The following is a 23,734-nucleotide window of genomic DNA, read 5'->3' on the forward strand; positions in this document are numbered from 1 at the left end:
ACCTAGGAAACATGTAGTTTGATGTAAAATGCCATGATCAGCTAAAAGTTGTGCAGTAGAAGTACTAGTCCCTAGTTCAAAAGCATTATCAGACCTAACAATCTTGACAGTTCTATTAAATTGTGTTTTGATCATTTGTAAGAATGATTTAAGCATTGTGAAAGCATCACTTTTATTAGTTAACAAATGAGTCCAAGTACATCTAGAGAAATCATCAACAATAGTAAGGAAATACTTGTAGCCATTATAGGTAGCAGTATGATAGGGCCCCCAGATGTCAATATGAAGTATCTCAAAAGGAGCAAAAGAAATAGATGTATTATCAGCAAAACTGAGTTTATGTTGCCTAGCCTTAGCACATATAGAGCAAGTTCTTAAAGCAATTACAGTAGACTCATTGTCACACAAAGACAACTGTTTCATTTTATATACAGGTAAATGGCCAAGCCTACTATGCCAAGTCTGAGTAGAGACAGTACTAGAAGTAACATTATTCAGGCTAGCTAAATTGTTATCAAATTTATGAGCAGAGGTGATGTCCTTGTTCTGTGAAAGCAGCAAGTATAGATCATTATGATTTTTACCAATCAAGAGCTTCCTGGCAGGGTCCTGCAAATAGCATATGGTAGGAGTAAAACTCACTACAGAATTTAATTGTTTGTTAAGCTTACTTATGGACAACAAATTAAAGTGAAAACAAGGAACATAAAGTACATTTTCTAATGTCAAATCATTATTTATGTGGACTGTCCCTACTGTGTCAATAGTAACTTTATGTCCAGTGGGTAAAGAAATGCAATAGGGCCTATCAATGTGTCTCATATCAGCAAAATCATTCTTATTAAAACACATGTGATCACTTGCACCAGAATCAAGAATCCAAACATCAGAGAATGCAGAAACATTATTTGCAACAACATTTAAATTAAAGGAAATTTTGAAAGGAATAGTGGAGTCCATACTAGCAAAATTAGCTGCAGTGAACATAAGATCTGAAGAAGTATTGTTGTTTGTATAACCATAAGTAGTATTGTTGTTTGTATAACCATAAGTATTATTTCCTGAAGTGCTTGCATTCTGAGTAGGATTCTGATCAGTAGTAGACTACAAATTGTGACCATTATTACCCTGCACCATGGAACCTCCAACATAAGTTCCTATGGTGTTGTCTTGATTTCCAAAAACATTCCCAGCAAACCTTCTGTTGCGATTCTGAAGATGGCGACAGTTATCAACAGTGTGACCTCCCTTCTTACAGTAGTTACAAAAGAAATAAGGCCTTTCTTGAACCACAGTTTTACCCTTGTCAGATACATGATTGTTAGCTTGATTTCCATAATTCCTGGGAAAATTGCCTTGAGGATAACCAGGTTGTTGCATAGAATTTCCTTGAAAACCACCCTGATAGTTGTGTCTTGGTGGAGCAGAATTCTGATGATTATTGTTCCTTGGTACAAAGTTGTTGCCATTGTTGTTTCCCCAAGTTTTATTGTTGCTGTTCTTGTAATTCATGTTTCTTGCATACAAAGCAGCTGACTCAATTTGAATTCCAGCAGAATTGTGTATTTCCCTTTGCCTTTCTTCCTGCAAAAGATTGTTGTAAATCACAGCGAGTTTAGGTAGTGGATTCTGCATCAGTATGGTTCCTCTTATGACTCCATATATAAGAATCATTTAGCCCCATTAAGAACTGAACAACTTTCTGATCTTCTTGAAACTTATGTTGTTTTACTTTGGCACCACAAGTACAACCACAAGTGCATTGAGGATTCATCCCCATTCCATCAATCTTGTTCCATATTGATTTTATTTTGGTAAAGTATGTGACTATACCATCAGTACCCTGAGAAAAATCATTCAACTTCTTATGAACACCATAAAGTTGAGCTCCATTAGACTGCCCAAATCTATCTTCTAACTCTTTCCAAGCAACTTCTGCGCTGGTACTGTAAAAAATTGAATCACTGATTTCAGGAGAAAGTGAATTCAAGATCCAGGAGAAAACAATATCATTACATCTTTGCCAGTTTCTTGCTGTAACTGCTGTAGCTGCTGGACGAGGAATACTGCCATCTATAAACCCAAGCTTGTTCTTGGCAGAGAGAGCAATGAGCATTGAGCGTTTCCAGTTTCCAAAACCAGACCCATCAAATGGTGTTGCAACAAGTTTGGACACAGGAACATCAGATGGATGGATGTAATGAGGATCATCCACCCCAATAGTTTGGTTATCTGTTTCAGGCATATTGTGATTAAATCTGTTGAAAGAAAAGGAAAATTTTGTGTTTTGTATGAAGATTGTAAGAATGAAGAACGATGAAGATATACTAGATGAAAGATGAAGATACACTAAAAAAAGGATGAAGATGTAAAAAAGAAAAGCGGAAGCAAACACTAGTAAACAGAAACAAGATCAAATTAATGACCTTGCTCTGATACCATGTTGTAGTGTATAGAACATGATGATCATAGTATGCAGAAGAGATTGATTGTAGTTGACAGATTAATCAAGAGAAGCAGAGAGAGAGAGAATTGAGAAGAATAGAGAAATCGTGTGTATTGCAATAATATGTTGTGTGTTACAATGATTGAGATACTTTGCCTTATATAGACAAGTTACAGCAGCTTGAATAAAGAAACCTAACAAACTTTGTAACAAACTCTTACAACAACTAACCGCCTAACTAACTCTATATTCCAACACGTGTAAATGTGAATCTAAAAGTTTCAAAGCGATATACTATAATCTAAGGTTATTTTATTGAGCTATTTGGAAAACATTGTTCTATTTTTTTTTTTTTTTTTTTTTTTTTTTAATATTAATCAAAATCCACAGGAGCTACAGAAGCAATGTTTGGAGAATCGGAGGTAAAGACTTCGTCCACCTACGAGTTTCCAGGTTGATTATCGTAATTGGCAAGACGATGAACATCAATAACATAAAAGCAATTGAAGTTGATTCAAGGATGACATATGTAGCTATCGTAAGTGGCTAAGGTTATATATACAATTATACATAGTGATGGCTTTCTTTAGTCGATTTTGTTATAAAGTGACAAGTGTTTAGAATTGAAGTGTATGATTATATAGTTTTGATAGATGAGTAGTCCCATAAAATGTGCCATGATGTCTACTACTTCTTCCGTCCTGGTTAATTGTTGTTCTTTGATTTTACCATAAAGATCAAAGAAAGAGAATGGAGTCAATTATTAAATAATAAGTTGATTAAATTGGGTGTGAATGATCAAATTGTTCATCAAATACATTCCTAAAATAGAAAGGATAACAACTAAAACCTCAAAATAAAATAGGATAACAAATGACCGGAATAGAGGGAGTATTTCAGTGCCCTTCATTGCGGGCTATATTTTTGTTTTATTTACTGAAGCAATTAGAAGATATTAGTGTTTACATGAAACTAAGTTTGTACTTCTCTAGAGATTATGTGTAAGAACTTCCTTAAATTTTGATATATATTTGAATAGTAGCGGATTTAAGGGAGTTATAACAGGGGTACTCGGCCCCAAAGGCTAAGAGAAATTCGAAAATTTTAGTTAAAATTGCCGAATTTTTTTAAGTTTACGTATGCTATTACTTGGTCGCCTCCCCTAACTGCAAATCCTTGCTCTGTCACATTGTTTAAAAATGTCTCGCCGATGTTTTACTTTCAAATATAAGTATTGTTAAATAGGTCAATAATAATAGCCGAAACATAAATAATTAATCAAAAAGACAACTTATATGTCAGTTTTTTTATTTACTTAGGCTATTGAGTTTCCATCACCAAATTTAGTTTAAAAAGTGTATAGAAAGTAGCCGATTCGATTAATAAAAATATTGTTCACAAAATGATAAGTATGGTCATTGTCATGAACAAATATCATATAGAAGTACAATGCTAATGCATACTACTCCATATTACCATATAGTATTATTTTCAAATGGTGATAATGTCAGCTTATTTTTGTATAAATTCACAGTTTCAATAGGTTAGGGAGAGTATTGTATCATAAAGGAGTAGCTTGAGGCAGAGGTGATTGATCAATTTATGAATTATACAACCTGTTATATATGTTGTATGGTGTAGAATCTGAGCTTTGTGATAAAGTATCCGAGCTTTATGTTAAATAATATGAGCTTTATATTAGAAAGTAATGAACTCATCCATTTACACATTAAAAACGTGAACTTTGAATTAGCTCGGAAAAAATACATATAAACTCAGATTCTTATACTTTGGTTGTACAATACTTATGATACAACTGGGTGTATAATCCTATTTGTGATGATTGAGTACATGAAATAGGTTGATTGGTCCAATCTTCAAAGATCGATCTAATTTTCTTACCTTAAAAAAATGATATAAAAGAATCATGACTTTATACAAAAGAATAGTTTGTGCTAGAGGTGAGGTAGCGATAACCATAATACTATTTATTTTCAAATATAATAAGCTTATAATATAATTATAATATTAACGAAATTGAAACTTAAATTATATGTATCACATAGCTTACATTTACTCTCTGATTTTTATTAGGGTTAAAAAGACCAATTATTCGAACCGATCCGAACTTTTAGATATCTAGTCCGAAAGTTAAGTTTGTATCAAATATCCGATCCGATATTTTTGTTATCAGATCGGAAAATTATCCTTTAGATATCCGATCGAAAAATTATCTTTTAGATATCTGACCTGAAAGTTAAGTTTGTATTAGATATCCGGTCCGATTACACTTAAATATTTAAAACATTTGAACCGAATATAAATATCAGACTTTAAAATTTATAATATAATATCTAATTCGAACTAACACTTTAAATTGGATATCCGATACGTGCTCCGTCTTTATCTTTACAATAATTTCATTTAATGTTGGACAAGATAGTCCACTTTTTGCATTAGTTAATAAAAATGTGATGAGGTAAGAATTAGAGAGACGTGTAGAGAAGAATCATTGTGTTTTTGTGATATAAAAGGACCCAACCTAAGTGTAATGCATATGTATTATTATTAGTGGTCACCTTCCCTCTAATCTCTCTCAAAACTTTACTATTCCTATCTTTTTGGGCATTTTTAGGCTCCATCCCAAATCCTTTTTTTGCAAACAAAACACTAGCACCCAAAAATATAAACCACTACCCTTATCTTATTTATTGAAGAAATTGTCATACTAAATTTTACAAAATTATCAATTTTTCATATCCAAGATTTACAATAAACAACAAACTATTTGAAGCAAAATTTTAGTTATTTTTAGACATGGAAAACAAACTAGAAAAGCAAATTAGTATGAAGAAGAGTTTAGCAACAAGTTCTAGATTTAAGAGAATTTGTGTGTTTTGTGGTAGTAGTCCTGGCAAGAATCCTAGCTACCAGCTTGCTGCTCTTCAACTTGCTAATCAACTGGTATTTTCCACTTTTCTGCTTACATAAGACTGTTGTACGATATATAACGACTTTATAATAGCTTATACGTTTCATCTATCGTTTAAAGTCGTTGCATGAGGTGTATGGGATTATTTTTATACGTCCATGATGAAAAAGCAAGTTTAAATATAGAATATGAGCAATATATATTGTGCAGATGTTAATTAGCCTAGTTGGTAAATTCTGAGCGGTGGCACTCATTACCTTAGTTCAAATCCCGACAGCATCAAATTAACAAAGAACAATATATATTGTTTGTAATGTTGTGAATAGAATATCTATTAATCAATCTTATTTTGTTAATGAAAAAAAACTAAAGATGCTATGTTGTTGATATAGGAACATAGAGGTTGAAGTGTTGTTTTCACATTTTATACAAGTTTGGAACTTTTTAATACAATTGATTTATAATTTGTTCCTTAGAATAATTATATATGTTTGCTTAATATTTTAGTGCTTTAATCTCTCAAAAGTGGGAATTAAGTAACTTGGTTAGTAAGTAAATTAAATTAAATTAAATAAATGGCAGGTGGAAAGGAAAATAGACTTGGTATATGGAGGAGGAAGCATTGGATTGATGGGTTTGGTCTCTCAAGCTGTCTACAATGGTGGTCGTCATGTCTTGGGGTAAATTTATTTACTACATTTTCACTTTTAATACGAATTTATCATCGAAAAATACTATTTTAAGTGCGCATGGGTCGTCCCATTTTTCTCTTATGGTATATATCGACTTTAATTTAAGTGAATGAAGCGAGTATAATATTATTCTTAAGCTGATTAATATAGGATTCTAGATGTATATAGGACGACCCGTGCCTTAGTCATTGCGTCCAATATTTTGAGAGGGTGCGAGTATAATTTATAACCCTACTACGATAATCATATAAATTACTCGTAGTTAATTAACTTTCATCAAAAGTAGCTATAAAAATACTCGATAAATTTGTCAATTTATTTTAAAAATTGTTTTTTTCTTATATGGTGTTTTAACGTGCAGAGTGATACCGAAGTCCCTTATGCCTAAAGAGGTACCATTCGGATCCATTTTATTTCCGTGATGTGAACTAAATACGAGTATATTAATTTCTTTTATGTAGTAAAGTGAATTATAAATAAATAAGTATATGTAAAATGACAGATAACGGGAGAGACGATAGGGGAAGTGAGGCCGGTGTCGGGTATGCATCAAAGAAAAGCAGAAATGGCACGTCAAGCTGATGCTTTCATTGCTTTACCTGGTACCATCTCCTTTTTTTGACCACTATTTTAATATGCTCTTAATTTTTTGATTAAGAATTAAATTACTGATTCGGTATTGAAAATAGGTAAAACTTTATTGGCTAATTCCCGAATCTAAAAGTTTATCATAATAACACGTGATTTTACATTGACACTATTGTTCGTATATTCTTCTAGTCGAAGGGATATATTCACTCGTTTGTAAGTATCAGATGTTTTGCCTACCTAAAGTTTACTATACATATCACCTGAAAAATACCACAAAATTAAAAATATGATAGTCGAAAATATTTGACCGGTACATTTGCACTCCAAAGGAATCAATCACACAATCATCTTATATTTAATTACTCCGTATTAAATAAGTATGATCAATTTCTACAACATACATATATTGAGATGATTTTAACAAATTAAGTTATGAATTTTCATTTTACAGGAGGCTATGGAACACTAGAAGAATTACTGGAAGTGATAACTTGGGCTCAACTCGGAATTCATGAAAAGCCGGTAATTTACTTCACTTAAAAGCTTGATAATTTAACAGCTTAATTAGCGATAACTCCAATAAGATTAATCTGTTAATTAAAAACTGAAGATATAATTGATCACAGAAAAGTTAAAATTGTGTCAAGTCTCAACTTGTAAGTAAAACACAAATATTTGGTGATAATATAATTGATGGAACTAATAACAAAACAAAAAGAACAATTATGTTCACAATGTCAATGCCATATGTTTCTTAAGGAATAATAGTGTACTCTATATGACAAATTGCTACTTTTTGTAAAGATTAGATCGATTGTTAATTGAATAGTGGAACAAAATGTGGTTCATAAACAAACACGATCCACTCTAAACAACTTAACAAAGTGCTCCACTTGATTTTAGCATCATAATGTTGTAATGTTAGGGTCTCTAGAAATAATGGAATCTTAATTATGTCGAGCATATATTTAAACAGTTATAAAACGGAATCTATTATACGATTTCAAATCAATCACCGGTAAATAAAACAATAATATGATTAAGCCATCCTCGAAATATAGAGACCACTTGCAATTTCAATATTGTTTTTTTTTTGCTCGAGAATCCAGTTATCTCGACTATTCAGAATTTAGCTAGTTATCTAATAATCTAATAATTAAAATCACCCGATTTTCAATACGAGCTCAAATTCAACTCCGATTTTTACACTAATACAAAACTAATGACTTGCAATGGGATGATTAAATTGAAAACACAGGTAGGATTGTTGAATGTGGATGGATACTACAACTCATTGTTGTCCTTCATAGACAAGACTGTTGACGAAGGTTTTGTAACCCCAGCTGCCCGTAACATTATTGTATCTGCCCCAACTGCCCATGAACTCATGTCTAAACTTGAGGTATCATCATCATCTCTCTCACATGTCATTTTTATCCATTTAAATAATCATGAACCAAGTAATCTCAGCTGTCCACGTGGCAATTGTGCAGGAGTATATTCCAAAGCATTATGGGGCCCCACGCCTGAGCTGGGAGATGGAGCAACAGCTTGGATTTGGTACGGCCAAGTCAGAAATCTCTCGTTGACTTTTCAGTCAATGGTCGACGTGTGACAGTAAAATTGGTAGTGCAGTAATAATCAAGTTTTTTAACTGCGGTAGAATTTGGGTACTAAGGAAATTGGGGTAAAACATTACATAATTAGGTTTAGTGTGTACTTAAAGTAGTGACGGTGAGAATAGAGGAACAGATTTTCTAGTATCAATTGTTAATAGAATTAAGAACTTAGTATATAAGTCTGAAACTATTTATGAATATGTAAGTTGTTTATTCATTTCTTATATCTTGATTTCTTGTATTATTATTATTCTTGGATTTCATAATAGTTATTGTTAATCAATGTTTTAAAACTGAGTTCCGAGTTTCTACTGTCAGGGTGCACATGAATATTAACCCATATGGCCTTATGTATCATCCATTTGTTGCAACATCCGTTCTATATAGCGAAGAGATCTTAGCCTAATGATTAAAACAGAGGTATCATGATTCATGACAACACATGGGTTCGAATCCCCCTCATATATTGCCGACGATTTGTGTTTTCAATATAGTGATCAGGATGCATGCATATGCTTCCTTAAGGATGCATACTTTTCAATTACATTTCGACCTTGTTCAAAAATGAAAGTAAGATCGAAGGAGGAGAGGAATGGAAGATGGAAGAGAATAGGGTGGTATACTTTTTATTCAAATTTCACCAATGGTAGAAATTTTTTCATTTCACTAGATCCAAGAATAAAAAAATCCTCCATTGCACCCGAGCAATTTACTAAACCACAAACGCAAGATTTATTAGGATTGTCAGCGTCTCTCTTTTCTCTTTAAACCTTGATTTAGAGATGTAGGTAGGTATTGAGAAGAACCGGGATGGGAGGAGAAGATCGCCCACCTGATAATTGGATCTAATTAGTTGTCTTGATGTACTGTAATTTGTAAACCAATATACACTGAACTTTCTACTTGCAGTGAATGTAGTCACATTCATAATCCACAGCAGAGGTAGATTGCAACTAAGACAAGGTTATCAAACATTAGAACACGGCACAGACGTGGGCTTGAAGTCCGTAAACACTAGAACTGTACTTGTGGTTCCATCTACACCCACCCAAAACAAAGGAGAATAATCCGCAACAATTTAACTACTTCGCACCTTAGCTGCTGCATAACAACAGTCCTTGTCTCTGTCCTTGCAAATGATATATCAGCAAGCTTTCCTTGTCATCAAAATGCTGATGTACAACACTTGATCTGTTGCAAAAACCTTGTCAATGCACACCAAAAAAGAAAAAGGCGAGATTAAGATGTTAAAAGGAAGTGAGATTTGATTCCATAATTATCCTAATTATAATTGCAAGAGACCCTACATTCAAATAGCAACTTCTCATTTTAACCGTGATACAAAGGCAGCCAAGGCTGAAGAACTATCAAAACTCTACACCCAAAACGAAAATTCTTCGTTAGGGAACTTACAGATTATCTCCAATGAATAGAAATCTTTACTCGAACATTAAAGCGTTGATGACCAACCTGCTTCTTGTATAACAGAAGTGACCGATAGCAAGATGACTGAAGCAGATGCTGCGGTTTGTCATATGCAATGCAAGTGTCTAACAACATCAGAAATACAGCTGAATACCAATGCAATTGATCACCGGAAATGGCAGGCATAGTTGTCTTTCTAGTTTTGTTCGGATATTTCAGTGAGACAAAAGGGGAGGAAGGAGAACCAGTGGAAAAGAAAGGGAAGGTTCCTCTTGGTTCGTCGTCAAAAGAAAGGAAGAGTCCCTCTTGGTTTGTCGTCAGGTCACAAAAGTTAATATCTCCCAAGCTAGTCCATTCCATAACTCCCAAAACTAATCCATCTAAACTTAATTTTTGGCATCTGGATTCTGGGCTTAAAAAGTTGTAAGCATAATAATAATGCTGAATCCAATCAATTAATGGACAAAACAGCATCAAGGTTCTTCTGAAGCATCCAACCCCTCGGATACTTGGCACCATGAGCATCCAAATGCAGATGCCAGTTCATTATCTTCCCACAACTGTCAGGAATGCCTTCCATTTGACTTTCTTCTGCGATGACTTGCTCTAATAACGCTGTCTCCTGAAAAATACTAAGTATCAGAAAATGGTAAACAAACTCCAACAACATTTATTCAAAAAGATTGTCCGCCTTCCTTTGTAACAATATAGTGATAACACCTTGTTTTGCGTACCAACAGATCCCGCTTTAAACCCTTTTGACCTATTTTGACGGCCCTATTGAAGCCTAGATCATGCGTTTTACGTTCTTTTCAAAAGTTCACTCTGGTGTGCCTTTTTTTTTTTTTTTTTTTTTTTTTTTTTTTTTTTTTTTACCATTTAGCCATATTCCAGAACGATGATACTGCTTTCTTTTGGATCTGATCCAGTTAAATTCAAGAGGGTTGAAATTTCGTAAACGCAAACAGGCAAGTTTGGCCAAGTATCCCTGGCTAATAGCTCAATCTGGATAACCCATCCCAGATGACGGGACACAAACCCAATTGAACCCAAATCCAAAAACAAAACCACCTGTAGTAAACATGAAGCAAGAACCGCACAGAAATCTGACACAACCTATCTCTAAAATGACCATTTAAGAGAAAAAAAAACGACCTCAAATTCCTAAAATGACCCAATTAATCCGACAAACAACAATTAATCCGACAAGCAATCACCAACTCAAAAATAATCCAAATTTGAATTGACCCAATAACAATCCACCATAAATTACCCGAACCCGTTATGAGCCAACACAAATGACCTTGGTACTTGCTTTAGAGGCGAGTCTAGGATTTGGTTGATGGGGGTGCCTAAAAATTTCTTGCAATGAAAATCGAGTTATACATAAAAGTTTCTTAAATTTGATTGGATAAAGCAAATGGTAAAATAACATGGGAAAAAAAATTATTAATTATAGGGATTGAACCCATGACCTTCAAGTAAGAAATAATATCAACCACCACTAGACCAATATATTTAATGTTCTTATTTGCACAAAAATGTGGGTATTTCTGGAAAATGAGGGGTGCAGATGCACCCACTCCATCCCCCTTGGAAACCCTATGGTACTTGGTAGGTCTAATCATAACTCATAAGATATCATGCAAAGAGCTCACGCAAGAGCATGACACATAAAGTGAATACCTGAAAATCCTTGACAGTGTCCAGCTGCAGTACATGATTCAAAAGCGGACGTTGCCATCTCTGAGAATCCCACAAAATGGTGCTATTAAATGCAAATCCTGACATATCAACATGAAATCTTCGAAGTCTCTTGCTTTTCTCATTTGTATGCCATCCAATTACTTGACTCCCATTGCACACAGGGCCTTCAAGAATTGCCTTATTTTTACCTTGTGCCAGCATTGCAACAGGCCAAGTGCCAAAACGACTGTAAATGTTACAAGAACTTGATTTTAGGTATTTTGATCAAGCATAGAGAGAAACAGAGCAATGAAATAATATGGTCAATCCTGAATACTGAATGCTTTTCGATACAAAGGAAATTGGATGGACCAATTTCCCTCTCCTTTACCCTTTTCACTTATTCTTGTTATATTTCCTTTAATAAAATTTTCTAGTTTATGAAAGGAAATATATTGTTTGATGAGAGCTAACACAGAATTTCTTCCAGGAAAATGACCAAATATCTTCCAGGCAAATGACACCATAAATGAAGTGGAGAATACAATAACAAAACAGGCTCAAAAATATTGTTTGATGAGAGCTAACACAGAATTTTAGTTTAGAGTACATTTATAGAATGAAACGAACAAGACAGAAAATTCACTAGAAATTTTTAAGGTGGTGTTTCGGTGGTTGGTGCTGGATTATAGTCGATGTGGTGGGTGTTCAATGTGGTAGGTGGTCATGATGAGGAGGTGGTGGGCCTGGCGGCAGTGAGGATCCGGTAGTGGCGAGGTGGCTGTAGATTAGGCTTTGAGAAAGGCGGTGGCCAGTGGGTCAGGCGGTGGGTTGTGGTGGTGCTTGGTGATGGTGTTGTGGACTGAGGTGGAGAAAGAGGATGAGGGATGTGTATGTATTAAGGAAGAGCTAGTTAGTAATAACTAGTTTAGACACCGTGCATATTACTAGTTTAGACACCGTGCAATAAATGCACGGTATATAGTTTTTTTATTTTTAATAAATTACTTAATAATAGTGGTATCTTATTAATTGTTCATATTCTCGTCATTGTATTTTGCTCTGAGAAAAAAAAAAAAAAGTTTTAACTGACAATTAATCAAGAGCATTGAGTAATGTGCTGAAATGTATTTTAAACAAAATAATTTTTATACTACAAAGCTAATGATGTTAATTATTAAACTCTCTTAACTTTTCTTTGTCACTAAAGTAATAATAGCGATTAACAATTTTGTTTTATACGTCAAGTCATTCTCAAATAATAGCATCAATAAAAGATTTAGCAATTTATAATTTCATAAAAAAATTATTTATATTTTAAGTAAGAGAATATAGTTTAGAGTTTAGTGAAAATAATATAATTTGATGAAAAGATTAATTTTAATGAAATAAATAATAATTATTAGTTTTCTTATTTAATAAATGGACTTAATTGTAATTTATCCCTTATTTAAGAAGATTCATTGAGTAATGTGCTGAAATGTATTTTAAACAAAATAATTTTTATACTACAAAGCTAATGATGTTAATTATTAAATTCTCTCAACTTTTTTTTGTCACTAAAGTAATAATAGCGATTAACAATTTTGTTTTAAACGTCAAGTCATTCTCAAATAATAGCATCAATAAAAGATTTAGCAATTTATAATTTCATAAAAAATTTATTTATATTTAATTAAGAGAATATAGTTTAGTGAAAATAATATAATTTGATGAAAAGATTAATTTTAATGAAATAAATAATAATTTTTAGTTTCCTTATTTAATATAAATGGACTTAATTGTAATGTATTCCTTATTTAAGAAGATGCTTTTTGGAAGGAAAATTTTAGATCCACCTATTCTTTTAGTAGATAGGGGATGATAAGGATATTTCGGTCATTTGGACGGTTTATTTTTGCCATTTAAGGAAATGGGAATGCACTAAACGAGCTGAAAAAGGAAAGGGGGTATCAATCCAAAGTAGAGGGAATGTTTTTTAAGATGTGATTGTTGCTTTGAGTTTGTAATAACATCTCATGTAATGTGGTCTCCTTTAACTGTGGTGAATGTAGCTTTTTCCAAATCATGGTAACAATACCCTCTATCGGTTTGTTATGTTGACCAGCCTTTGGTATTGTGATCTTGAAACATTGGCATGCATTGCTTTCTGTAATTGACCTAATGGATATGGTTTTTCAACTTCCAATTATAGTAAAGTAGAATAAAACTAGTGATATATAAGGATATGATGGTGATTGTGATGGTGCTTTTGAGAAAGTTGTCATAGAGTGGGAGATGATGCGTTAGGGTGGTGTTTTCACAGTGAATGACTCGGCGAAGCTAGGCTTGAGAGCAGCGGAGAAAGGAGTGGTCGTCACACGATAGGGGTAGAGTGCGATTTCTGGCGCTGGAGACGTAGGGGAGGGGGTGGTTTTGAAGGGTGGGGATTTTTTGGGTGGATTGATGTTGGTTTTCGAGGGTTTCAGGGTTCAGGTGGTCGGCGGTTCTAAGGAAGAGACGCCGGTGGTGATTAGGGGTAGTGGGGATATGTAGAGGAGTGAAGGAGTGAACGCAGAATTTAAAATATAGGGGTAAAAGAGTCCAATTGTACATATTCCTTATTGATTCTTCAAATTTAATGAAAGGCAATATGGTATGAATTGGCTGAATGGAAGAGAGGAGCAAATTATCACATAAACCAGCAGAACAAAATGGATACAAATTCATTGAAATACCTACAAAAGAGCATCGAGATATTATACCTAATACCTCAAATTGCCTCAAACATGTCGAGCAAATAAACATTATCATCATCCGCAAAGTAAACAATGCTATCAAACAGAACATGTGTTACGACAAAAAATATCATACTTCAGATGACAAAAAAAGCATATAAGCATGCTAACACCATGACAAAAAAAAAATCAACAAAACAGTACAAAAAATAGATGGCGACAACATCCTGACAAGATTTAAGCAAATCTTCCAGATTCAGGCAGTATGGAAGACAATCAAAAAAATCAGGCTCTCTATCAGCTACAATAGCATACCACGGAACGACTACTGTACTCATCAACAATTTCCTCAAAAGCAACATCATATCCTTTGATATCGCTATTATTATTCAACTTCATATTAATCGGAAGTTGAAACCTAGCCACATCCAGTAGGCCAACCACAAGCAATGTGTGATGGTCCGCACACTTGGACCCCTTAAAATTTACATTTTCGCACCTTAGTTTGTAATAAGTTGCACTTTTGTAAGTCATACTCGAAAATTACTTCCTGCTTGTCGAATCTTAGGTGATGAAATTAGGTTTTGTAGAGGTTTCTAACCTTTTAGAAAGCATAATGCTATTCTACACAATCAATGTCTCCTAGTAGTAGAATTGCACCATCAAATAAGCCTATTTATGGAATACTAGTCGACAAAAACCGCTTCCTACGTCAAGCTTTGTTAATTATTTTTGCTTGCTTTCAATATAAGAACTGTTGTTTTTGTTTACATGAATTGCTCTCGTTTACCAAAGTTGATAATTGTGACTAGGATTCTTGGTACGTCGTCCCATGACCCTGAATTGATGATGGACATTCATCTTTTCATTTTGGCTCAAAAGTACCGTAGCTAATGACTTGGAATCACATACCAGTCTTCGGACAGGTTTATGCGGAACTCATTGGTTCATCGATGATTTTTTTTTTCTGCATAAGAGGGGCAAACCTCGAAAACTTCATCGATGATTGATAGAGTGGGAAAGCAAGTACCATGGACCGTGTGGGAGCCTTGGAGATGTTGGAGGCTCCCAGGCATGTATCCAAACCAAGGGGAATGCCAAGTGTTCGGGGGAACAAGGGTGCATTTCCATGAAGACTACACCCAAAGGTTCAAACCGGTAAACACTAACTACATTACTAAGTGGCCAAATACACTAGAGAAATGGACAAGTGTCTAGCTCCTCGACATGGGGTAGACCATGACATGGGGGCAGACCATAAGAGTCTCCTAATAGGGCATCTTTGTGTGGATCTAAACGATAAGCAATAATCACATCCTTAAAAATAGCAAATAATCACATTGACCAGCACAAAAAAGGGCACAAATTAAACTAAACACCAATGTAAAAGCATCAAGATATCATACCTAATTCCCCTAATTTCCTCAAACAGCTCGATTGAATAAACATTATCTTCGTCAGCAAAGTAAACAATGCCCTCAAGTCTGTGAAGCTCAATATGTTGAACAGCAGTATTCCTCAGCTGCACACCTCTGTCTTTCACATCCGTCAAGCTCTTCCGACACACCAAATGTCGATACGTTACCCCCGTGTTTCTCAAAATCGCTGCTGTTTCCGGCGACTGAGCTTCCATTTCCACAACAATCCACAACAACGGCGCCTCTACCAGTGACAAAACTTGCCCTAATCTATTCAAATAATACGCTTGCAACACCCTATTATACGTCGGCGTCACAACTATCAACAATTTCCTAGGTCTATAATCAATATCCATCGATAATTCAAGCGATTTGGGCGCGACATTGATTTCCTCCTCCGACTTCAAAACAACGTCGTTTTTAGGCATTTCTCTCACAGTGATTTGACTGATTTCCTCTCGATTGACATTATCGGAAGCGAAATCGCGATTATAAACATTTTCATCAACATTAGCGAACGATAAAACGCCTAACAAAAATCCGATAATGAAGCAAAGCAAACACCTGTAGAAAGGTTTACGCCATGGATTTCGTCTGGAAGGTTTTGACGGCGGCGATAATCCTTCGCCGGCGAATAATCGGCGTAATTTGATGATAAAGCTTGAGCTTGAAGATTTACCTGATGATGATGAAGTTCGTGGTGAAGATGTTGATGGAGATGGTGACATTGTGACGGAATTGAAGTTTGGAGCACAGAAATTGTGCCCTAATTTAGGGAGGATTGAGCAAAATAGGATGAACGATCTGAGAAGAGAGAGAAACCATGTGAGGGGAGAGTTAGAGAGAGTGGAGGGACAGCACGTTGAATGACAGGGTGGATCGAGTACAATGATTAGTGGGTGTAACACTGTAACATCATCGTCTCTCACTCTAAAGGACGGATATTGACCTCCAAAAAACAACCCGGCGATTAACCGGTCCGAAAAGGCTGATCTCATACTCGAAATTGACCCAAACTATAACCCTTAAATGTGACCTGAGACCGAAATCGACCCAACCCGCCCCGAACATGACATGGGCTATGTTGATTCAAAACTGACCCTATTTGAAAATGACCGACAAAACATTACTATAATGAACAAATAAGACATGAAATGACTAATTTAAAATTACACTTAATATTATTTACGTTATAATAAAGGATAAATAGCTAATAACACTAAACATACTTTTTTCTCTTATAATCTTTGACCCGAAAATAACCCGAACCCGAAATAACCGGACCCGCTTGACACGAAAATGACAAACCAACATACCCAAAAACACCCGAAACAACCCGACCCGATCCAAACTAACACGATAATATGACAAACCTGAACTGATCTCGCCCGAATTGGCCCAAGTAAACCCCATCAACCGTTTGGCATGTCTAAACAGATACAACTATAGAGGTGGTTAAATGAGGGCTTAGGTCGGACGTGGCAGGGCTAGTATGATTTTTTTGGCCCACAGACAAGTGGGTTCTCGAGTTTTTGGCGGGTGTTTGACTGGGCCTTTGTAAATATTGGAAAATACGTTTCCAAGCCTGCTTTGTTAGGGGATGGGACGGGCCTAATGGGTCATCCCGTTCATGAACAACTCTAGTCATACAAATTGTAAAACGGATATATTAATACAAATATCATAACCCATTTAAATAAAATGGTAATTATTGAAAGATCTGTTTTACAAAGTTCTTTTGTAAGTCGTCTTATACAGAAATTTGTAATTTATATCGACTATAAAATTTGGTAAACAACCTAAGAAATTCAGCAATACTCCGAAATTATATTTATCCAAGTAAATGCAGATGCCAACTAAGTTACGGTGATGATACTAATGATCTTTGTTCGACCCCATTTTTTTGGTATTAAGAGGATGTGAATATATGATGTAGAGGATTAAACGTTAGTAATTGATTTGTTTGATGCGTTGATTAACACATTTTAATGGATATTAAAAGCATATGTTGATGAATATGTTTAATCATCTCCATCAATATTGATCTCAATAAATAAGATGCACTTATTTGGATGAATTGCGTAGAAAATACAGTGTCATATTCATTAACATATTCAATAATGAATTTGGCTATTGTTTTCTAAAATCTTTGTAAAAACATTTGAATTTTCTATATTGGTATTAAAAGGATGTGAATATATGCTATATAGGATTAAACGTTAGTAATTGATTTGTTTGATGTGTTGATTAACACATTTTAATGCATATAAAAAGCATATATTGATGAATATGTATAATATCTCCATCAACACAGATTGTTATATAGAAGGTCTCATTCCATCAATATTGATCTCAATAAATAAGATAACACTTATTTGGATGAATTGCGTAGAAAATAGTGTCATATTCATAAGAAAATACATACGAGTAATGAATTTGCCTATAATCACCAAATCCCCGCCCTCACTCCTCCAACCGTGTTTCTCCTCACCACACCCTCCACCCGTGTCAGGAGTCAGGACCCCTACAAACTCGACTTTGTTTCGCTGTTCCCATATTGCCCAACACCCACATTATGAATTCAACAAACTCTCTCCCCACTCCAAACAAACCCAGCACACACTTCCTCCACCGACTCCCATGACCTCTCAAACCCCACCTCCATTAACAGCTCCAACCCCAACTCATCCCATATCCCACCGACCCACTCCCCACGCCCCCACAAGCCCGAAATAAATGGAGACTCCTCTTCGAGTCACACAACACACAATCGGCACACAGCATCCATAATGTCGGTATAATTAGCATATTATAAAATATTCCATTCATCTCCATCATCTCTTTCCTTGCAAATGATATATCAAGATGCTTTCCTTACATCAAAATGCTGATGCACAACGCTTTAATTTGTTATAAAAACGTTAACAATTCACACCAAAAAGAAAACGAAGATGGAGATGTTAAGGAAGAGAAATTTGATTCCACAATATTAATTGCAAAACGGCAATGCATTCAACTAGCACCTTCTCATTTCAGTCGTAATACAGAGCCAGCAAAGGCCGAAAACTACCAAAACTCTACACCCAAGACGAAAATTCTTCGTTAGGGAACTTACAGATTATCTCCAAATGAACAGAAATCTTCACTCGAATATTTAAGTGTTGATGACCAACCTGCTTCTCGTATAACAGAAACTCACGACAGCAAGATGACTGAAGCAGATACGGCTCTGTCATATGCAAGTGTCACACAGCATCAAGAAATAGAGCAGCATATCAATGCAATTGATCACCGAATATGGCAGACCTACTTTGTCGTTCTATATTTGTTTGGATATTTCAGTGAGAAATAAAGGGGAGGAAGGAGAACCAGTGGAAGGTCCCTCTTGAGTCGTTGCCAAGTCACAAATGTTAACTTCTCCCAAGCTAGTCATTCCATAACTCCCAAAACTGATCCATCTAAATTTAGTTTTTGGCATGTGGATTTAAAAGTTCCTAAGCATAATTAATAACGCTGAATCCAATCAACTAATGGACAAAATAGCATCAAGATTCTTCTGAAGTATCCAACCTCTCGGATACTCGACACCACGAGTATCCAAATGGAGATGCCAGTTCATGATCTTCCCACAACTGTCAGGAATACCTTCCATTTGACTTTCTTCTTCAACAACTTGCTCTATAAAAGTGGTCTCCTGAAAAATTACCAGGTATCAGAAAATGGTATACAAACTCCAAAAACATTTATTCAAAAAGATTGTCTGCCTTCCTTTGTAATAGCAAAGTGATAACACCTTGTTTTGTGTACCTACATACCCCGCTTTAATCCGACCTATTTTCGGCAACCCAATTGACACCTAAATAACCTCTTTTACATTTGTTTGCAAAATTGTACTCTCTCATGCCTTTTTTTACCATTTACCCATATTCTAGATACATGATACTGCTTTCTTCTGGTTTTTATTGCATGTCTCTAGAGAGTTAACCTAAGAGGGGCACATAGAAATTTCATCAACACAAACAGGCAGGTTGCCAAGTAGACCTAGCAAAACTAGCTCAATCTGAATGACCATTGACCCATCCCACATCCAACCCATGGGGTGACATAAACCCCAATGAAATCAAAGTCCAAAAAAAAAATTTCTGAACCAAATCACATTGCCCTAAAACTACTAACTTAAAGAGAGAAAAAACAACTTTACATTCCTAAAATGACATGATTAATACGACAAGCAATCAATCACTTACTCGGAAACAACCCAGATTCAAATTGACCCAATGACAACGAACATAAATGACCCTAACCCAAATGACCTTGGTAGGTCAAATCATATGGTATAATGCAAGGAGCTCAGCCAGCTCACACAAGAGCATGACACATAAAGTGTATACCTGAAAACCCTCCTTGACAGTGTCCAGCTGCCGTACAGGATTCAAAAACAGACGTTGCCATCTCTTAGGATCCCACAAGATGGTGCTATTAAATGCAAATCCTGACATATCAACATGAAATCTTCGAAGTCTCTTGCTTTTCTCATTTGTATGCCATCCAATTACTTGACTCCCATTGCACACTGGACCTTCAAGGATTGCCTTATTTTTACTTTGAGCCAGCATTGCAACAGGCCAAGTTCCAAAACGACTGTGGATGTTATAAGAAGTTAAGAACTTGATTATAAATAGGTATTTTTATCAACAAGCATAGGGAGGAACACAACACTGAATTTATACAAATTGGATAGACCAATTCCCCTCTCCTTTACACTTTTCCATCCTCGTGTTATTTTTTCTTTCAAATAAATTTGTCTTCAATGTCTTTTTTTAAGAGAAATGATTATCGCATGTGTACTGTGACCAAATATCTTCCATGCAAATGACACCATAAGTGAAATGGAGAACACAACACCAAAACAGACTCAAAAATGTTGTTTAACAAGACAGAAGATGCAACAGAAATTTCTAACCACCGGAAGTCCAGAACTATAGAAGAGAATATCCCAGTATCCCACTCCTCAAAGCACAAGTAGATGAGAAAAAACATTAGAGTTCTCCTGTTCTTTTTATTAACTAAGCAAACTAAAATTAAGCTTCAGAAATTACTAGAAGTCCAGAACTACCATGGAGAAAATGACACTCCTTGAACAATAAGCAGATGAGAAAGAAAAATAGACATGACTCTTGTTCTTTCTGCGAACCCAGCAAATTAAAATGAGCTTTAGAAGGGGTAATCAAACACAACAACAAGTGCTCCCCAAAAGAGATCATCAAAGCATGGCGGAGATCTGAATGTACACATCAATCACTGCATCCCGTAGAAAGGACAGTCCTAAAGAATTCAATAAGCAATGAACTCAAAATAGGAATCAGCTTTACTCGCTGTCAGACCCTAGATACTCAGGATAATCCTCAAGGGTACTCAAACTTGGTAAAAACTGCCAAATGACATAGGAGTATAGGACTATAGGAGTATACGGTGAATATCATGCCTTCAATAGCATGAGACAAGTTTCTGGGAATCGATGTTCCTAATTCCTATATATCTAGAATTCTAAACCAGTTCAAACTTCAAACAAAGACCTAGGCAAAGACAGTCGTTACAGGCTCACTACAAATCCAAGAGATGTGACAGGTGATATGCAGGACGAAACAGCCAATGACAGAGAGTCTCTTCAGCAACACCTTATCCTAAGCTATTGACAATAACTTAAGCTAAAATAAACCTTCTTTTTTTCCCAAAATGCAACTACTAGTCTACTATATGCTACCTAGTCACAAAATGACAAGAAAACCGAATATCTGTCATCAGAATATCATCATTTTTCAAAAAAAAAGAGCAATCTCTCAAATCTCAATAGGCTTTCGGAGAGCAAGTCAGCACAAAAGGTAGCAAATGAAAACACTGCTTGGTTATTTTCCTACGTAATATTCAAATCAGTGCAAGGTTTCAAACAGAGGCTTCCGAGTTTTCAAAGATCAGAGCTCTACAAAAAAGTAGATCAAGGGAAATTGTATTGTAAATTTATCAAACAGGGCATGTGCTATAACAAAAAAACATACTCCCTCTGTCCCGGTCATTTGTTGTCCTTTGGTTTTGGCACAAAGACCAAGGAAAGGGGATTAGACCAATTACTAAATGACAAGTGGAATAAATTGAGTGTGAATGATCAAATTACTCATTAAATTCATTCTTAAAATAGAAAGGACAACAAATGACTGAGACACCCAAAAATGGAAAAGGACAACAAATGACCGGGACAGAGGGAGTACTTCAGATAGCAAATAAAGCATATACTCATGCTAACCCCACGATGCAACAAAAATGTCCACAACTAGAAGCATGATACGCAACGAGTACAGTACTGTTCAATGGCTTTCTCGAAAGCACCATCATATCCTTAGATATCACTAGTTTTATTCTAAATCACAATAATCGGAAGTTGAAACCTAACCACGCCCATTAGGCTAACCACAAGTCCACAAGCACGCAAAAAGCAATGCCTGCCGATGCTTCAAGATCATGATACTAAAGGCTAACCAACACAACAAACAATACAAGGTAGTCTTACCATGATTCGGAAAAAACTACATTCACCACAATTTAAGGAAAGCACATTACATCAAAAGCCAATCAAAACTCTTAAGCGATAATCACATACACCAGCACAACAAAACGGATACAAAGTCAACTAACAACCATGAAAAGAGCATCAAGAATTTATACCTAATACCTCGAATTGCCTCAAACAACTCGAGCGAATAAACATTATCATCATCAGCAAAGTAAACAATGCCATCAAGTCTATGAAGCTCAATATGTTGAAGAGCAGTATTCCTCTGCTGCACGCCTCTATCTTTTACATCCGTCGAGCCCTTCCGACACACCAAATGCCGATACGTCACACCAGTATCTCTCAAAATCGCAGCAGTTTCCGGCGACTGAGCGTCCATTTCCACAACAATCCACAACACCGGCGCCTCCACCAGCGACAAAACTTGCCCTAACCTATTCAAATAATACGCTTGCAACACCCTATTATACGTCGGCGTCACAACTATCAACAATTTTCTAGGTTTATAATCAAAATTCACCGATAATTCAAGCGATTTCGGCTCAACATTGATTTCCTCCTCCGCTGCCAAAACGACATCGTTTCTCCGAATTTCGTTCACACTAAAATTCTCTCGATTGACATTACCGAATGCGAAATCGGAAGTTCTAGAGTCTTCGTCAATGTTAGAGGAAGATAAAACACCTAACAAAAATCCGATAACGAAGAAAAGTAAACACCTGTAGAAAGGTTTACGCCATGGATTTCGTCGCGAAGGTTTTGATGGCGGCTGTAATCCTTCGCCGGAGAAATATCTGCGTAGTTTGACGAAGAAGCTTGAGCTTGAAGATTTACCTGATGGTAATGAATTTAGTGTTGCTGTTGTTGTTAATAATGATGATCCGTTTTGGTATACTGATGATGATGATGATGATGATGATGATAGAGATGGTGATAATGTTCGTCTGATTGACGCCATTGATGAAGGAATTGAAGCTTCGAGCACAGGAATTTGTGCCCTAATTTTGAGAGGATTGAGTTTAATACTAGTTTGAATAATTTCAGAATTTCAGGATTTCAGGAGAGAAAGAAAGAAACCAGACGAGAGTGAGAGAGAAGGTGGAGGGGGGACAGCACGTTGAATGACAGGGTGGATGATTGGGAGAGACTACATTTATATATTCTCTCCGTTCCGAATTCCGATCATTTCTTTAGGTTTGTTTTTTTAAGTAGTGTGACATGTAAAAGGAAAGGCTATTCTAGTATCCCTAAAAAAAACGTAAAGAAATGATTGAGATAGCAAATAAGAGAAGCGTAGAGAGATTTCGGATAGCGGGAGTAATATGCTCCCTGAAGGACGGAATACCACCATATACTTACTTATTCGAAAGAACTTCACATTATAAGACGATAAAAATAATTTCATACATTAATAAATAACAATTGTATAAAATACATTTTTTTTAAACAAAACGTATAAAAAATAAACGTAAAAAATTCATTGGCACATGAAGAATACAATATATTGAGAATCCATATTTATCAAGTAATAAATAGTATGATATCTAAGATATCTACCTAGACTAGATATATTACCATATTCGATAAAAGTTATCTATCGCATTCCTTTTTTGTGTGTTTTCTTTCCCTGATTTTTGGAA

General features: G+C 35.4%; 3 protein-coding genes across 4 annotated transcripts; 1 reads left to right on the top strand and 2 right to left on the bottom strand.

Moving 5' to 3' along the window:
- Window positions 1–4,997: 4,997 nt before the first annotated feature.
- LOC141612121 (putative cytokinin riboside 5'-monophosphate phosphoribohydrolase LOGL10) lies at window positions 4,998–8,579 on the top strand. The gene is made up of 7 exons (XM_074430840.1): window positions 4,998–5,410; window positions 5,961–6,058; window positions 6,432–6,462; window positions 6,573–6,672; window positions 7,113–7,183; window positions 7,920–8,063; window positions 8,155–8,579. The coding sequence occupies exons 1-7, from the start codon at window positions 5,264–5,266 to the stop codon at window positions 8,248–8,250; spliced, it is 687 nt and encodes a 228-aa protein (XP_074286941.1). The 5' UTR covers window positions 4,998–5,263; the 3' UTR covers window positions 8,251–8,579.
- Window positions 8,580–9,075: 496 nt separating this feature from the next.
- On the bottom strand, window positions 9,076–16,427 carry LOC141612132 (putative beta-1,4-xylosyltransferase IRX9H). 2 transcript variants are annotated; one of them, XR_012528991.1, is made up of 4 exons: window positions 15,515–16,427; window positions 11,392–11,638; window positions 9,694–10,327; window positions 9,076–9,471 (listed from the first exon to the last, which is right to left on the bottom strand). XR_012528991.1 is itself a non-coding variant. In XM_074430851.1 (3 exons), the coding sequence occupies exons 1-3, from the start codon at window positions 16,252–16,254 to the stop codon at window positions 10,157–10,159; spliced, it is 1,158 nt and encodes a 385-aa protein (XP_074286952.1). In that variant the 5' UTR covers window positions 16,255–16,427; the 3' UTR covers window positions 9,525–10,156. The 2 variants fall into 2 exon arrangements, 1 of the variants encoding a protein (XP_074286952.1); XM_074430851.1 differs by lacking the exon at window positions 9,076–9,471 and having other exon boundaries at window positions 9,525–10,327.
- A 2,059-nt stretch (window positions 16,428–18,486) lies between these two features.
- Window positions 18,487–23,316, bottom strand: LOC141612144 (putative beta-1,4-xylosyltransferase IRX9H). The gene is made up of 3 exons (XM_074430866.1): window positions 22,247–23,316; window positions 19,918–20,167; window positions 18,487–19,220 (listed from the first exon to the last, which is right to left on the bottom strand). Exons 1-3 carry the CDS (start codon window positions 23,050–23,052, stop codon window positions 19,050–19,052), a joined length of 1,227 nt encoding a protein of 408 aa, XP_074286967.1. The 5' UTR covers window positions 23,053–23,316; the 3' UTR covers window positions 18,487–19,049.
- Window positions 23,317–23,734: the final 418 nt, after the last annotated feature.

This window comes from Silene latifolia, chromosome 1, assembly GCF_048544455.1.
Source record: "Silene latifolia isolate original U9 population chromosome 1, ASM4854445v1, whole genome shotgun sequence".
Taxonomy (NCBI): domain Eukaryota; kingdom Viridiplantae; phylum Streptophyta; class Magnoliopsida; order Caryophyllales; family Caryophyllaceae; genus Silene; species Silene latifolia.